Here is a 17,237-nt window from a genome sequence, read left to right as displayed (position 1 = left end):
GTACTTCCTGCACTAAACTGTTTTATTGTAGTGATCACTTACAGTATCTTCTTTATTTTTTTGTTCTATAGTTCTATCATTGACCTTCTACTTTCCCCCTATGAAAGTATGTACTCTTAATATTTTTTTCATCAAATATAACACATAAAAACAATAATTCAATAATGTGCTTTAACCACTAGGCGGTGCACACAAGGTACACACAGCCATAATAACTTTGTATTGTTAGTGTAGGACACTTATGTATGTACAACATCTGAAGATGTGTAGTTTATTCATGCTTTCACATAATTTTACAGCATATTGCTATACTATTTCAGACTGATTATTGACATTTTTATATTCAAAGAAAATCAGTAATATCTTTAAAAATAAAAGTCCTTTTATATCAGCTGTGCACCGTTATGGTGTAAATACAACCTATCTATGAATTAGATCAAATGTAAAAGTCAGCCAAATTAGTGTTGATACTGCAAGGAGACGTATTGTGTGAAGAGAAATTAAAGATGTTGTTTAATTGTTGATATATTTATGATCCACGTCAAGTATTCAGTTTCGGCGGCATTTCTTCCAGTTTTTCCAAAGATCTTCTCATCAGGGCTCTATAAATAAAGAACTACGGCAGATCTGTAATATGTAATGCAGCCGAACCGTGTATTACAATGCCGTTATGTGATGACTTCCAAAGAGAAAAGCAAGAACACTCGGAATTAAGTATTATTTTATTCTTTTAAAATGTTTTCCGGATTTCATATAATATAAACACCAAATCCCAGCATGCATTGCGGCTAAAACATCCAATCAGCAAGCTTAAACCGTAGCTGAGGATCTTGGGTAATCGCTCGAAATGCCTACGTCTGTTTCCGGTTATTTTTATTTTGAAATTCAGTTCCTGACGGACGCCAAAAAAGCCCGAGATTATGGAATTAAACAAATAAATAAAAACAAGGATAATTGTGTGTTATTGGTGAGTAAATAACAGTGTGTTATTTAGAAAAGAATAACAAATTCGAAGGAAAAAAATATTTTAAAAAATACAGATTTCAGTATTCTGAGGCTCTGAGCCCCATTTAGTTTCCTCACTGACGACAACAAAAGTCCGACATTATACGATTTAAAATAAAAACAATAATCGTGGTTTGATATTGAGTAAGAACATGTTTTTATGAACCCCACAGCTTCCGGTCTTCTAAGACCCGAACAGATACAAATACGTGGTGCAGGCACGAGACATACTACCAATAGAAATACATTGCTTTTAAAATCGTTCTGTGTGACACGAAAAAAAGGGGAAAATCGTGTTGGTGAACACGAATCAATAGATTCAATGTCGTGACGATAACACGAAATGCCGTGAGATTGGGTTGTCATATGGTGTCCTTTTTCTCAACCAAGGCTGAACGAAGCGTATTTTAACTGGTAAATATGCAGTCTAGATCAAACACAAATCAAGATTCTATTACTGTACTGTTTATTTCTCGCCTTAAAACAGACAGACGCCATTTTGTGCTTAACCAGTTAAGCCCTGAGCCTGTTTTTCAGGTTTCAGGCTCGAAAATGCCACTAACACAACAAATGATATATCTTCACTTCTAAAAGGGGTAAATTAATAATTATTTTTCTCAAAGCAAGGTTACATCTGTGAGTTGGATGTAGAAGTGTCAGAATCAATATAGATGTTTTTATTTTAAAGTAAATTCAGATGGAACATAGTAAAAACATGTAAATTCTAATGTCCACCTAAAAAAAACCTTTACTTATAGTGAAAACTAACCTTGCATGATGGGTTAGTAGACTAAAAGCTTTAGGAATCCAAACTATAACATATAATAAGTACCCTGTATCAAGATTGATGCAAAACAAGTGAAATTTGACCTTTTTAGAGAGATTTAGAAAAATAAAGTCCAAGCGGACTCACCTCTGGGTAATTTGGGAACCATCGGTTCCATTTGAACTTTTTCACTGTAAAAATCATTTTATTACTTTGAATTATCACTATAGGTATTCATTCCATCCAAATACAACTGTTGTGAAAAAAATAAAATAAAACATAGGCTTACTCTTACAGTGAGCCTCTGAATTAGCCCCGAGCGAAAAATGCTAACCTATTACTGCACCGAAAATCACTCCTCGCTCCCTTATTACTTATCCTAGCTGCACATCCAACACATTGTTTATGATCGCAAGGAGACACAGAATCTAACGGTGCCCACCTGAACAGCCCAACACTGAAAGATACAAACTCGCGACGTTATCAACAAAAACGTACATCAAAACAAATGGCGCTAGCGCTAATGCGCTAGGCTAACAATGACTTACCTTCCTCTTTGTCTGGTCTAAACTGGTCTTCAATGGCATTAAAACGATAAAAACGATGATGTAGTTAATCCATAGATTAATATCCAATGGGGCTGTGTCCCCTTTGAAATGTTCTGATAATCTATAAGCAATAAAACTGCAATTCCGTTATCTGCTGTCCGCTCTGTGCTCCGTGCGCTCTGTGTCCTGCTGCATTTCCTGCTTCGTTACGTTGTAAACAATAAATGAAGTCAGCTGCGTAATGTTGTTACGCTGGCTGGCATTCTTTATACTTTACGCAGGACCATATCTCTGGAACCCATTGGTCGATTCGTGTGATTTACACCTTTTTCTTAACCATCAGAACCAATAGAATCGATGGGCAGTTCCCAAATATACGTAAACATTACCATAGCGGACGTAATAGAGAATCAAACGAAGCATATCTGAAAGTGCAAGCCTGGACGGCAATACTTTATACCGAGTATATTGCCATAAATATGATGATTGATTATCAGTAAAACATTATACGTGACACAAAGACATTGGATTAACCTTGAGATGCGTTTTTATTCCGTTGAACACAACTTTTGATCACAAATCAAAAAAAGTAAGACGTAATTATTGTAATATTTTTGGAACCGGATGTTGTTTACTTTCTCTTTTCTGGCTGATAGCTCCAGGAATTCGAGATCTTACAGTGATGACATTACATGTGTGGAATCTGTGGAGTCTCAGATTTAAATCGTATATCTTGTTTGTGCAGTTAAGATAGTAATAAGGGCATTTCTACCGTGTGTTGTGTGTAAAAAAGCGTTAGCATTAGTTAGCATTTTTTCGCTCAATGCTAATTCAAAGGCTTGGTATTACTCTTGTGTTTTTTTTAGCTAACAATTGTTCTTATTGTCAGTTAGCGGAGTTTCTTACCTTTAAAAGGGTATGAAACATTAATAGTTTCATAAATGTTAAGAAGCCCTGAGACATGTGAGAAAAAAAAAACTGTGGGAGGGGTCCACTGGGGGGACCTTCGGGCTTAACTGGTTAACTCCAAGCGGAATCTTCCCAACTTGAATCAAACTTTAAAAATAGTCAGTGCTGATCAAACATTAACACACAGACACACACGATCTCAATGAATAAAGGACTGAGACTCATGTTTCTTTTTCCCACTCACTTTATTAATTGTTTTCGGTTCCATTGGTAATAAAATCATAATAAAAGTACAACAGCGTGCTCTGAGAAATTACATCTGATCTGATCCTCTTCCTGGGTAGTAATCCATATTTCAGTTCTCATTCACTTCCTGTTTCCCTTCTTTAACACTCAGGTAGCTTTCAGGCTGTGCACATTTAAAAACAGACAGTATATTAAAGAATACATTATATACCAGTGCACATAGTAAAATAACCCCTTTTGATTATTACCCCCACATCATAAAGAAGTTAAAGCTCAGAATAACTGGAGTCCTCAGGGATAATCTCAGATAATGTGCCGGCTCAGTTTCACAGCAACAAGACCTTCATTTCCACCGTCAGGAATCAGCTGAGAACACAGATAAACTGCTGAGTCATGGTTTATACACTGCTGCTTTTGTGTTAATCAAGGAACTCTTTAAACATTGTGTTAATCAAGGAACTCTTTAAACATTGTGTTAATCAAGAAACTCGTTAAACATTGTGTTAATCAAGGAACTCGTTAAACATTGTGTTAATCAAGGAACTCTTTAAACATTGTGTTAATCAAGGAACTCTTTAAACATTGTGTTAATTAAGGAACTCGTTAAACATTGTATTAATCAAGGAACTCTTTAAACATTGTGTTAATCAAGGAACTCTTTAAACATTTTGTTAATCAAGGAACGCGTTAAACATTGTGTTAATCAAGGAACTCGTTAAACATTGTGTTAATCAAGGAACTCGTTAAACATTGTGTTAATCAAGGAACTCGTTAAACATTGTGTTAATCAAGGAACTCGTTAAACATTGTGTTCATTAAGGAACTCGTTAATAATAATAATAATAATACATTCGATTTAAAAAGCACCTTTCATTGCTAACAGCAATCCCAATGTGCTACAGGAGGCATAATAAAAACAAACAAAATAAACAAAAGTATTAAACTTTAAACATTGTGTTAATTAAGGAACTCGTCAACCATTGTGTTAATTAAGGAACTCGTTAAACATTGTATTAATTAAGGAACTCGTTAAACATTGTGTTAATTAACGAACTCGTTAAAGATTGTGTTAATTAAGGAACTCGTTAAACATTGTATTAATTAAGGAACTCGTTAAACATTGTGTTAATCAAGGAACTCTTTAAACATTGTATTAATTAAGGAACTCTTTAAACATTCTATTAATTAAGGAACACTTTAAACATTGTATTAATTAAGGAACTCGTCAGGAAGAACAAATGAAGGTGCTGCCTACCATGCAAAGCTCTTCAGTTTCTCCATCCCATAGTGATGAAGGCCGCGTTTCCATTAGCGTATATAGCAGATCTGCGCCTCCTGCGACCTGCCCCCCCACAGCTCTGTACGCAGACAGGAAGTTAGTTTCACAGACAGGAAGTGAGCTTTACAGACAGGAAGTTAGCTCCACAGACAAGAAGTTAGCTTCACAGACAGGAAGTTAGCTTCGCAGACAGGAAGTTAATTTCACAGACAGGACGTTAGCTTCACAGACCGGAATAAGCTCACAGACAGGAAGTTAGCTTCACAGACAGTGTCACTACCCGATCTGCTCCTCTGCCCTATCTGCAGTGCGCATGTGCGAGATGGTCCGCCATATTTGAAAACTACATATGGCAACTCTAATAGGACACTTGACACAGTGGCGTTTGGCAAAGCAGAAAAATAACACAAAAAAACCCCGACAATATTAATCTGAACGAGAGAGATGAGTTATTTTATTGGGTTAAGTACATTGTCAGAATAAGTGAGACATTTATTTAACTTCTGTTAGACAGCTATCATACATACTGAAGAAATATTGACTGTGAATGTATGCAGTAGGGCAGGGCTGCAGATAGGGTAGTGACAGACAGGACATTAGCCTAACAGACAGGAAGTGAGCTTCACAGACAGGAAGTTAGCTTCACAGAGTTAGCTTCACAGACAGGAAGTGAGCTTCACAGACAGGAAGTTAGCTTCACAGAGTTAGCTTCACAGACAGGAAGTGAACTTTACAGACAGGAAGTTCGTTTCACAGACAGGAAGTTAGCTTCACAAACAGGAAGTGAGCTTCACAGACAGGAAGTTAGCTTAACAGACAGGAAGTTAGCTTCACAGACAGGAAGTGAGCTTCACAGTGTCACTACCCGATCTGCAGCTATGCCCGATCTGCAGTGCGCATGTGCGAGATGGTCCGCCATATTGGAAAACTCCGGACGGCAACCCAAGTAGGACACTTGATACAGTGGCTTTTGGCAAAGCTCAAAAAGAAAACTCGAGAGGGATGAGTTATTGTTAATACAACGTGACTTCACTATTATTTAACAACTCTTTTTATTGGGTTCTTTTATTTGGGGTTAAGTACATTGTCAGAATAAGTGAGAAATGAATTTAACTTATGTTAGACCGCTATCATACTGAATAAATATTTACTGTGAACTTCTAACAGAAGTTACACTGAACAAAAATATAAATGCAACACTTTTGTTTTTGTTCCCATTTTTCATGAGATGAACTCAAAGATCTAAAACATTTTCTATATACACAAAATAACCATTTCTCTCAAATATTGTTCACAAATCTGAAAAAATCTGTGATAGTGAGCACTTCTCCTTTGCCGAGATAATCCATCCCACCTCACAGGTGTGGCATATCAAGATGCTGATTAGACAGCATGATTATTGCACAGGTGTGCCTTAGGCTGGCCACAATAAAAGGCCACTCTGAAACGTGCAGTTTTGCTTTATTGATCCACTTTCTTAGTGTTAGTGAGGACTCACATTCATGACGTCCGCTGGCGCATCATAAACACGTCGGATAGTGAAAGTGCATTCGGATTCTCTAAAGTACCACAGTCTCTTCTCCTAAGTCCTTTTGAATTATCCTATCCACTATCCCTTAACCCTGTGACCTTTCACTCAGAGGTCAATGAATCGACGATAGGGTTAGACGTTAGGAGCTGGTTTTTGGATTATCCAACTGCAGCCCGGGTAGTGACACACAGACAGGAGGTTAGTTTAACAGACAGGAAGTTAGCTTAACAGACAGGAAGTTAGCTTAATAGACAGGAAGTTAGCTTTACAAACAGGAAGTTAGTTTAGCAGACAGGAAGTTATCTTAACAGACAGGAAGTTAGCTTTACAGACAGGAAGTTATCTTAACTTCACAAAGGTGTACTAGTACTCTGTGTTTACTATAACTTCACACAGGTGTAATAGTACTCGGTGTATTAGTACTCTGCGTGTTAGTACTCTGTGTACTCTGTGTGTTAGTACTCTGTATATTAGTACTATGTGTGTTAGTACTATGTGTGTTAGTACTCTGTGTATTAGTACTCTGTGTGTTAGTACTCTGTGTATTAGTACTCGGTGTACTCTGTGTGTTAGTACTCTGTGTATTTGTAATCTGTTTACTCTGTGTATTAGTACTCTGTGTACTCTGTGTATTAGCACTCTGTGTACTCTGTGTATTAGCACTCTGTGTACTCTGTGTATTAGCACTCTGTGTACTGTGTGTATTAGTACTCGGTGTGTACCGGAGTGCAGGCCTGGCCCTGTGTGGGGCACAGCTCCAGTTTGCAGTGCAGGTAGATTTCACTGCTTGCTCCAGAGAACTCGAACATGTTGAAGGAGAACACGCTGGACGTTCCCTGTCCGTTTCCCTGCATCTGCACCGTATCATCAGCAGGGTTCGGACATCTGCCCGGAGACAGGAAATACACACCATGAAGTCTCAGAGTTCATTCTGTTCCAACAGTCAGAGTTTATTCTGTTCTAACAGTCAGAGTTCATTCTGTTCCAACAGTCAGAGTTTATTATGTTCCAACAGTCAGAGTTTATTCTGTTCCAACAGTCAGAGTTTATTCTGTTCCAACAGTCAGAGTTTATTCTGTTCTAACAGTCAGAGTTTATTCTGTTCCAACAGTCAGAGTTTATTCTGTTCCAACAGTCAGAGTTTATTTTGTTCCAACAGTCAGAGTTTATTCTGTTCTAACAGTCAGAGTTTATTCTGTTCTAACAGTCAGAGTTTATTCTGTTCCAACAGTCAGAGTTTATTCTGTTCTAACAGTCAGAGTTTATTCTGTTCCAACAGTCAGAGTTTATTCTGTTCCAACAGTCAGAGTTTATTCTGTTCTAACAGTCAGAGTTTATTCTGTTCCAACAGTCAGAGTTTATTCTGTTCTAACAGTCAGAGTTTATTCTGTTCTAACAGTCAGAGTTTATTCTGTTCCAACAGTCAGAGTTTATTCTGTTCTAACAGTCAGAGTTTATTCTGTTCCAACAGTCAGAGTTTATTCTGTTCTAACAGTCAGAGTTATTCTGTTCCAACAGTCAGAGTTTATTCTGTTCCAACAGTCAGAGTTTATTCTGTTCCAACAGTCAGAGTTTATTCTGTTCTAACAGTCAGAGTTTATTCTGTTCTAACAGTCAGAGTTTATTCTGTTCCAACAGTCAGAGTTTATTCTGTTCCAACAGTCAGAGTTTATTCTGTTCCAACAGTCAGAGTTTATTCTGTTCTAACAGTCAGAGTTTATTCTGTTCCAACAGTCAGAGTTTATTCTGTTCTAACAGTCAGAGTTTATTCTGTTCCAACAGTCAGAGTTTATTCTGTTCTAACAGTCAGAGTTTATTCTGTTCTAACAGTCAGAGTTTATTCTGTTCCAACAGTCAGAGTTTATTCTGTTCCAACAGTCAGAGTTTATTCTGTTCTAACAGTCAGAGTTTATTCTGTTCCAACAGTCAGAGTTTATTCTGTTCTAACAGTCAGAGTTTATTCTGTTCCAACAGTCAGAGTTTATTCTGTTCTAACAGTCAGAGTTTATTCTGTTCCAACAGTCAGAGTTTATTCTGTTCTAACAGTCAGAGTTTATTCTGTTCCAACAGTCAGAGTTTATTCTGTTCCAACGTCAGAGTTTATTCTGTTCTAACAGTCAGAGTTTATTCTGTTCCAACAGTCAGAGTTTATTCTGTTCTAACAGTCAGAGTTTATTCTGTTCCAACAGTCAGAGTTTATTCTGTTCCAACAGTCAGAGTTTATTCTGTTCTAACAGTCAGAGTTTATTCTGTTCTAACATTCAGAGGTTATTTCCTCACCCTTTGATGATGAGGTCGTATCGCAAATTACTGTCAGGTGATGCCTGATTGGTTGCCCAGCAGGAGTCTGTCACCATGGCGACCATGTTGGCGTCCAGCCCCACCGCCTCCAGCTGCAGCCAGACCTTCTGGTTCAGCAGGATCTCCGTGTTCGGGACGACCGGCTGCAGGAGGCCGGCGTCGCTGAAGGAGCTCATCGTCAGAGTGTAGTTCCACTCTCCAGATACAAGCTGCTGCACCACAGAGCTACACACACACACACACACACACACACACACACACACACACACACACACACACACACACACACACAGTTTAGCAGTGTGACGCTCATAGCCGCGGGAAGTCATTTTGCTCAGGGGGTGCTGCCAAAAGTATGGATGGAGCCGCTTAAAAAAAAAAAAAAAAGGCGGTGCGGGCCCGGCTGTCAGCGATACGAGCCGCATAAATTGTTTGTTAAAGGCGAGACACAGCAGGCAAAAACATCGTTTTTCATGCACTGGTCAATTTTGAGATGTTGTGCTATTTTGATTCCATAAAATGTTTTCTTTCATACTTTTGGAAGGAAAACGTACAAAATACACATTTAAGTGTTTATTTTACTATAGTTTGTCTATTTGCGTCTGTAGATTTCTCCTACATTCACCAAAAGTTAGCATTCTAACGTAACATAAAGTACCGCGACCGCTGTGTGCACCATGTCAACAGAGATATCGCTGGAAAGCTGTGTCTCTCCTGCACAATCTCATCGGATCCAAATATGGTCATTTCCTTTGTATCAGAAACCAATCGTGAAAGCACAAAAGGGTCTTAAACCAATAAACGAAATCTCATTGGCTGGTGTCAATTTCTGACAACGTGATTCGTTCAGATGCGTCACGTGGTGTGCTAAAACACCTCCTGGTTAGCTTTCCGCTAGAAATGTAAATCTCAAAATGGCAAAAAAACAGCGAAAAAAACGTTCACAGAGAAGACGACAACAATTGTCACTTGCACGAAGCAAGGTTATACAAAAAACAAATGACCCCGAACATGACATAGCTTCACGGAGTGCGTCGATGCGCAAGCTGTCATCCAAAGAACAGGAGGGTTTAGCTAGCGCCTCACTGCAATCTTTAAAGGTCGTTTTCTCAAAATGAGTTTTTTCTCCTACTCTGAGTCCGAAATGTCAACTTCAGTAGCACGTACATACACCAAACCTTCCAGTTATATTCCTATCAATATTATGAAGGCTTTTACAGAAGGGTTTGTTCATATATCATTCATAGCCTGAATTATACAACATTATATACCTAAAAACATGGCGAAAATGGATATTTTAGGGCTGTTGACAGTATTTTCTGATTAATGGAGTGATACAAAGAGATATCCAAAATCCCTTCTGTAAAAGCCTTAAATGCTAATATGACTACAAAATGAAACGATAATTTTGAACCTGGCTTTATGCAAAGTTCAGATTTCGGTTCCTGAAATGTGTTAAAATATGTGCATATTTAATGAGATAATGGATAATTTGCATATTCAGAAAACTTGTAATATAAGAAACAATTGCCTTATTGTAGGTAATTAAATGGAGAAATTACCCTATTCACCTGGGGTGTCTCGCCTTAACTTTAATAAACCATTATAGACCTTAGCAACAGCTGCACATGCCCACATGCTAACTATGGGTCTTACGAACCTACATAACATTAAAAATAGTCAGAACATATTATTTACAATATTAATAAAACTATGAATTCAATTTTAACTGATTGACAAGGCAAAACACTGCACAGCGGCAGCAGCATTAAAGGAAAAATATCGTCTTACCTTGTGTTGGGGCTTCACAAAACTCCAAATGTAGCTTTCCTCTCTGGGGTGGCACTAATGAAGACCCTCATTAGAGCAGATACATCCACATTGTCCAAAATGTTACTATGGACATGCATTAAAGTCAGATGTGTCAGTCTCTTCTGTGTCATATTACTCTAGTTGTAGAGGTGGTGGGCTGAGGAGTAGCTGGTGGTCCACTCTTTTTATTGGGTTGTTTGTTGGAGAAAAAAATCCAAAATCCTTTTTTGCGCCATTCTAGAAAGTTGTCACTCTGCAGTGTGTGTGTCGCGTCAATTACGTCACTCTCCCACGACCTATGACCTAGATGACTCGGATTTTATATATTTGGAAAATAAATTCAAGCCACCTGATATATACACACATATATACTATGACTATGATATGCTACTGTATACAGCTAATTTTATTTTAAGTAAAATCATAACTATTTATGTAGTTTAATCATTTTTATTTAGGTGGTCACTCAGTTTTTCAAATGTACACCACTCGCCAACAGCGGGTGCTGCAGCACCCCCAGCACCCCTACTTCCCGCGGCTATGGTGACGCTTGGAGCTGTGGTACATTAAGGACCAGGTGACGCTCACCTGTCTTTGATCCTGAAGAACACACTCCTGACCTCTGGCTGTGTGTACTTGCAGGAGAAGTCGATCTGGATCTGGTCGCTGCGGGTGATGACTCCGCCTGATGAGCTGTTCGAGGACATGATGGAGTTCTCGTAGACGATCTGGCTGTTGTTTCTCTGCAATGTGACAGAAAATGAGTTCATTTAACGGCCACATTATTCCAGTGCTCACTGCTGACGGTTCCATCCTGACAGAGAACGGTCAGTGTTGGAGTTCACAGTCCAAACCATCCAGGTCATAAATCACATGGTCTCTAATCAATAAAGGGAACTAGAGAATATGCTCTCCCGGTATTTAATTAAAGTTAAACAGGGTGACTGAAGCCTGTTCCTTCCCTTCCATCGATCATTAAGCTCTTCTGAGGGCTGCAGGTGTCAATAACCAACTGAACAGGACTCAGTTAAAGCAGCTTTACGTGCTTCTCGTTTGCCCAAAGACGCTCTGAAAATAACCCGCCTTGAGTCTAGAGGAAGTGATAACCACGCACCATGACCTCCGTCCCGCAGGGGGTGCTGCTGTTGAAGCTGAAGGTCACCAGGTGGCTCTGGGGGTCAATGTGGCCCTTGCAGCTGGGGTCTTTGAGGTGTAAGGTGGAGAAGTCGATGCCTTTGTCGTCCAGCAGACATCCAGCCAGAACCGCAGAGGCCGAGTCCTGCCTGCAGACCGTGGGATCGCCTGCAACACACCGACACTTCAACGACACACCGACACTTCAACCGCACACCGACACTTCAACCGCACACCGACACTTCAATCACACACCGACACTTCAACCGCACACTGACACTTCAACGGCACACCGACATTTCAACGGCACACCGACACTTCGACCGCACACCGACACTTCAACCACACACCGACACTTCGACCACACACCGACACTTCAACCACACACCGACACTTCAACCACACACCGACACTTCAACCACACACCGACACTTCAACGACACACCGACACTTCAACGACACACCGACACTTCAACCGCACACCGACACTTCAACAACACACCGACACTTCAACGACACACCGACACTTCAACCACACACCGACACTTCAACCGCACACCGACACTTCAACGTGGACTATGACGGGCAGTGGAGTTACTGACAGAATGTATTTGACACTATAATGAAAGCTGTTTCTAATTCCACACTAAACAATATATTTTTTCTGGCAGAGCTCAGCATCAAAGCAGCTGTTAGCAGCAGGCTGTTGGTAAATAACCACATCCCTAATTCAGACCAGTGCAAGCAGAGGAAACGGTGTGATATGCTCCGTACCTAAAGACTTGGTGGCGTTGTACTTGGAGGCGAACAAAGCCCTGCAGAAGCAGCGGGTCGAACCTAACTCCTCTCCACAGAACTCATGATCACTGCAGGGCTGCTGACAGAGAGGGGGGGGGGCTGCACACACACACACACACACACACATACACACACACACACACACACACACACACACACACACACACACACACACACACACACACACACACATACACACACAACTTAATTCATGTATCTGCTTCTTTACTTTGTTTCCCATTTATTAGGGAGCCTTGGCTTCTGGTTGATTTTAGGATACATTTGATCAAATATGTGTGCTTGACTGCACGAGTTCCAGTGCAGTATCCACGAATGGAAATAGAGAATCTTACAGCAGCCAGTAGTTGACCTCCAGTCCTCCAGGGTGACTTTGGTTTTCAGGCTGCAGGCCTTGGCGTAAGCCTCCAAAAAGTGGCAGTCGACCCCATCCACTGACGGGTATCTGCACAGAGTGTGTGTGCAGGCGCTGATGTACGGCTCTGGGTCGGTGTGCTCGTGACAGGCGGAGAAGGGAGGCTGCCTCATGAGATTACAGCTGTTCAGAGGGAAGAGTTTTCCGTGTTACATTGGTTGATCTTGCAGAAACAACGCTGCTTATATGGCATGACAAGACGAGGGTGTTCATGGCTCAGCTCTTACTGGTCGGTGGAGCGAGTGCAGTTGATGGTGCTGTCGACTGAGTCCTGGGATTGAATCTCACAGCTAGAGGGAGACAAAGATCACATCACATCTGAACCCTAATCATGACAAATAGGTAATATCAGTCAGACTGAGCGTTACCCAGGGAGGCTGAAAGAGGACTTCTCGGCAGTCGGGGTGGTGGTCCAGCTGGAGTTGGAGGGGCTGCCACACAAACCCTCTACAGTTCCAGGATGTCCTTGAGGATGTGAGGGTACAATTAAAGCTATGCTTCAGAAATAAATATGTAATATTCAGTCCAGATTGGAAGTACTGTTCTGTACCTGCCACATGTGCGCTGTTGCCATCGAAAAAGAGAGTCATTTTGGAGGACGGGAACTTAGCAGTGACTCCAGTCTGGTCCTTGGAGAGCTCCACGCCGTGCATCAGCTGAGCTGTGCTGTTGAGCACCAGGGCTTCATCATCAACCTACACACACACACACACACACACACACACACACACAGAGGGTTTGTGATACACCACCACAAAGTAACTCCTAGCAGGAAATGATCAGCATTGCTTGAGCACCCATAACTACAACGTGCTACCGTACCCGAACTCTTCCTCCTTGCTCCAGATACATGGTCACACCTGGCAGCGACAGGATCAGGTGGTCCAGAAGAGGAACATCTGTACGCCGGCGCTCCCTGAAGGCGGCCGTGAGGTTGAAGCTGGCGCTGCCTTCAGGCTCCATCAGACTGTAGGCACAGCGATCCTGGACAGAGTGCACTGCTCCGTGGAAACCAATCACCGTGGAGCCTGTCACCGTGCACACCACCGGAGCAGCGCACCTGATGGACATTCAATTCAACATTCAATTCAAAGGTTTTATTGTCATATGCACAAAGCTATTCACCGCTGTGCATCCATCTGGATCTCTTTTCAGAAAGTGTCCATCACGAGGCCCACCATGGCAAAGAAGTGCAATGGGAAATAAGTGGAGAAGGTTTTTTAGGATTTATAGACTGAACCGTTCCCCAGCTGATCAGAAACAATAATGGATGGACTTGAAAGCCCTTTCCACTGAAATGAGAGCCGTGTTAGTTGGGACGGTTGGTTCTCAATGTTGGACCAGTTACCTGTTCATCCGACAGCACTGTTTACGTCCCTGCATTTTCCAGCAAAGCCAGCTCAGGCAAAAACTACAGCAATGGCGGCTGCATTGGAGCTGTGCTCTCGTTGCTCTTCTTCAGATCCAGGTTGAACTGTTCCCACTAGGATTCAGAGGCATTCCCCGTTGCTTTAGTGACAGTCAGTAATTCACTGCTGACTGTCTCTAAAGCAACAGATGCAGATTTCCCCAGTGATTCATATTTTGTTCAGTTTTAATGTGCAATGTTTGACGTTACCTGCAAACGTTTCCCTGTATCATATGGATGATGTTAGCATAGCCAGTCTGATGAAGCAACAACCAGATTAAGAGCCATCAAACTAAATTAAACGTATTTAAAATAATAACACATGCTGAACATTAGATGGTTACGGCGTTTTAATTATTCTCCATAAATGCACATGTTGCAATCATTGTGTCATTTGTCGTTTCTACCGGCGTTCTTTCAATAGGATTTCACTTGTGATCTGATATGACAACTTGTGTAGCCTACGGTATGAAGTGATCACACCTGAAAGCTGGTTTAAAAACAACAGGAGAACGGGTCGTGCTGCTCCTCAAAGCGGGCCATGAGAGCGAGCGTATCTCTACGTTTGCCCGGGGAAAGTGGCGGGACATAAACAAAAGTGTGAGTCTCGTTTTGGTCACTTTGCTCGGCTCTAGTGATCTGACCCAGCCTCCACACAGATCTGGTTCTTGGTTCCAGTCCAGCAGAGCTCTGGTTCCTAACACGAACCAGTTTTGCTCATGGAAACCATGAAAGGACTGGAGAGCTATCGGGCACTAGCTCTGAACTGACCCTGTAACTGCTTTGGTGGAAAGGGGTGATAGAAATAGGAACAGATTCATCAATAACTGCAATAATCCTCAGGTGGATAATATCCTCACTCTCTCATGGAGGGTTCGATCACATGGGACACTTTATTCAAATCAGTCAGACCTTTATTCCTGATAGAAAGAGCACATATTTACGTGTTGTCCGCTTGGCAAACCTCCTCGGGCCCACATGCTGTCACATTAGCGAGGACTGCAGACAGAGAACACAGTTCAACAGAGCAGGGCTCTGCGCTGGGCCCTAAGTTGGGCCTCTCTGAACCCGGCATTACAGCGCCACCTTGGAGGAGAATGGAGGTAATGATATTACACTTCAGTGACTACAGGCAGATTTTAAGACAGACATGTTTTAATATCACATTTCACTTAGAGGATCCCTTTCTTTGGGAACCCCCAGACCAGCTTACCTGAGACTCTGCATCCACTCAGGTCTCGATAGGTAGCTACACCTGCACGAGGCTTCCAGGTATCCATCACTGTGCCACCGACTTTTGTAGACATTTCCTAGTAAAGGATTAAACAGAATATATTTGTATGTATATTATTTATTTAACAGGGACATTGCACACTAAGAACCATTTCTGTAAATGTGCCAGAGTTAGCCAAGAGGCTCTTTTACACCTGTAGTCCCTGGACAGATGTTTGAACCTTAAAAACACATTTCAAATAACTAGTAAACACAATCATTAAAAACAAAGGTAACCTCAATACTGTAAACATGAATGAAAGTGTTCTAGATGCCACTTGTGATATATTTCCTCCGATGTTAGGACATGAAGTGACAGTGAGAGCAGTGGGGAGCTCCTTCATTATTCCAGATTGATATTTCTAATTAACTCCTTTGTCCACTTGAGGGCAGGAATGAGCAGAACCACCTGGTGCTGTGAGTCCAGCCTGCCCCGTTAGCTCTGCATGCTAGCAGCTACATGTGGTGTCACTGATAATAACTCTCTTTGTCTTCATGCTAACACATGATGCTGAGTGACTTCTGCTTCCTGAAACTCTAAGGCTGAGTATGACATTATTTCTGACACCTATCGGTGAGCTGGATGCAATCCTACCTGGAGGGGAGAGAACAGATGGTGGAGGTAAACGGTACTCTGTCGCCCCCCCCCCCCTCCCAGTGAGCTGTGGTGTTCCACAAGGAAGCATATTAGGTCCGTTACTGTTCCTAATTTATGTAAATGACATGTCATCAGCATGTGACTGCAACTTGTTCCTGTTCGCGGACGACTCAGCCCTGCTGGTCTCTGACAGGAACAGGTTGCAGGTTGAAAAAACCCTCATCTCCGAGCTCGGCAGAATCTGCACCTGGCTCGCCGATAATAAATTATCATTACACCTGGGTAAAACAGAGTCCATTCTCTTCGGTTCGAAACATAATCTCAGCAAATCCGACAACTTCTCAGTTGCAGTGGGCGACATTATTGTCACAAGTAAGAAGGAAATTACATACCTAGGATCTATTCTTGAGGCAAACCTCTCCTGTGACAAAATGGCATCCAATGTAATAAAAAAAGTCAATCAAAGAACTATATTCCTATACCGGATCTCCTCTCTGGTAAACAAAAACTCCCTGAAAACTCTGGCAGGAGCACTCATTCAAGGGTACTATGACTATGCTTGCACGTCATGGTACCATAGCACCTCCAAGGCGCTAAAAATAAAACTTCAAACATCGCAAAATAAACTGGTCAGACTACTGCTTGACCTTTCATCTAGAACCCACCTCACCTCTGCCCACTTTGACAACCTAGGATGGCTTAGAGTAGACGACAGAGTACAGCTACTTGCAATGGGCCTGGTCTACAAGATCCACTACACCTCTATGGTACCCATGTACATGTCAAAATTCTTCCCAAAGGTCAAGGAATACCATGATCATAACACCAGAGGGAGCTCCACAAATCACGTGAAACCCAGATTTGGCACAAAAAAGGGGGAATACACGTTTCGCAATTATGCCACATCAAGGTGGAACGCTCTTCCCACAACTGTAAAGGAAAGTAAAACTATACTTACCTTCCAAACCTCTCTTAAAGAGCACCTTCGGGGGAGAGCATTGCAAAACTGGCCCCGGTAATGGTACACATCTCAACCTGTCGTTCAATGGACAGCTTCCCCCCCCCCCCATCTATGTATATACTCGCATTTTAGACTCTGTTACTAACTGTATATCTGTAGACTTGGTATGTCTTAAATGTCCGGTTAGGATGTATTAGAACCAAATCTAAAATGAAAATTGTAAACAAGCAATCTGT

At 41.4% G+C, this 17,237-nt stretch overlaps 1 protein-coding gene across 1 annotated transcript; it reads right to left on the bottom strand.

Moving 5' to 3' along the window:
• Nucleotides 1-4,729: 4,729 nt before the first annotated feature.
• LOC117537722 (alpha-tectorin-like) lies at nucleotides 4,730-15,450 on the bottom strand. The gene is made up of 13 exons (XM_034203047.1): nucleotides 15,384-15,450; nucleotides 15,115-15,256; nucleotides 13,580-13,822; nucleotides 13,313-13,428; nucleotides 13,131-13,227; nucleotides 12,990-13,052; nucleotides 12,683-12,885; nucleotides 12,306-12,428; nucleotides 11,512-11,699; nucleotides 10,986-11,140; nucleotides 8,565-8,810; nucleotides 7,007-7,169; nucleotides 4,730-4,832 (listed from the first exon to the last, which is right to left on the bottom strand). Exons 1-13 carry the CDS (start codon nucleotides 15,448-15,450, stop codon nucleotides 4,743-4,745), a joined length of 1,896 nt encoding a protein of 631 aa, XP_034058938.1. The 3' UTR covers nucleotides 4,730-4,742.
• Nucleotides 15,451-17,237: the final 1,787 nt, after the last annotated feature.

Source organism: Gymnodraco acuticeps, unplaced genomic scaffold (assembly GCF_902827175.1).
Source record: "Gymnodraco acuticeps unplaced genomic scaffold, fGymAcu1.1, whole genome shotgun sequence".
Taxonomy (NCBI): Eukaryota; Metazoa; Chordata; class Actinopteri; order Perciformes; family Bathydraconidae; genus Gymnodraco; species Gymnodraco acuticeps.
Note: the sequence above shows the minus strand (reverse complement) of the source record. Positions and strands in the feature narration are given on the sequence as shown.

Bases quoted from the DNA above. Each gene is read 5' to 3' on its own strand.
- LOC117537722 (XM_034203047.1), bottom strand. From the start codon at position 15,450: ATGGATACCTGGAAGCCTCGTGCAGGTGTAGCTACCTATCGAGACCTG. The intron at 13,823-15,114 runs GTAAATATGTGC...AATGTCCATCAG, and splicing joins GTTTGCCAAGCGGACAACAC to GTGCGCTGCTCCGGTGGTGT. The intron at 4,833-7,006 runs GTACACACCGAG...GTCTGCGTACAG, and splicing joins AGGGCCAGGCCTGCACTCCG to AGCTGTGGGGGGGCAGGTCG.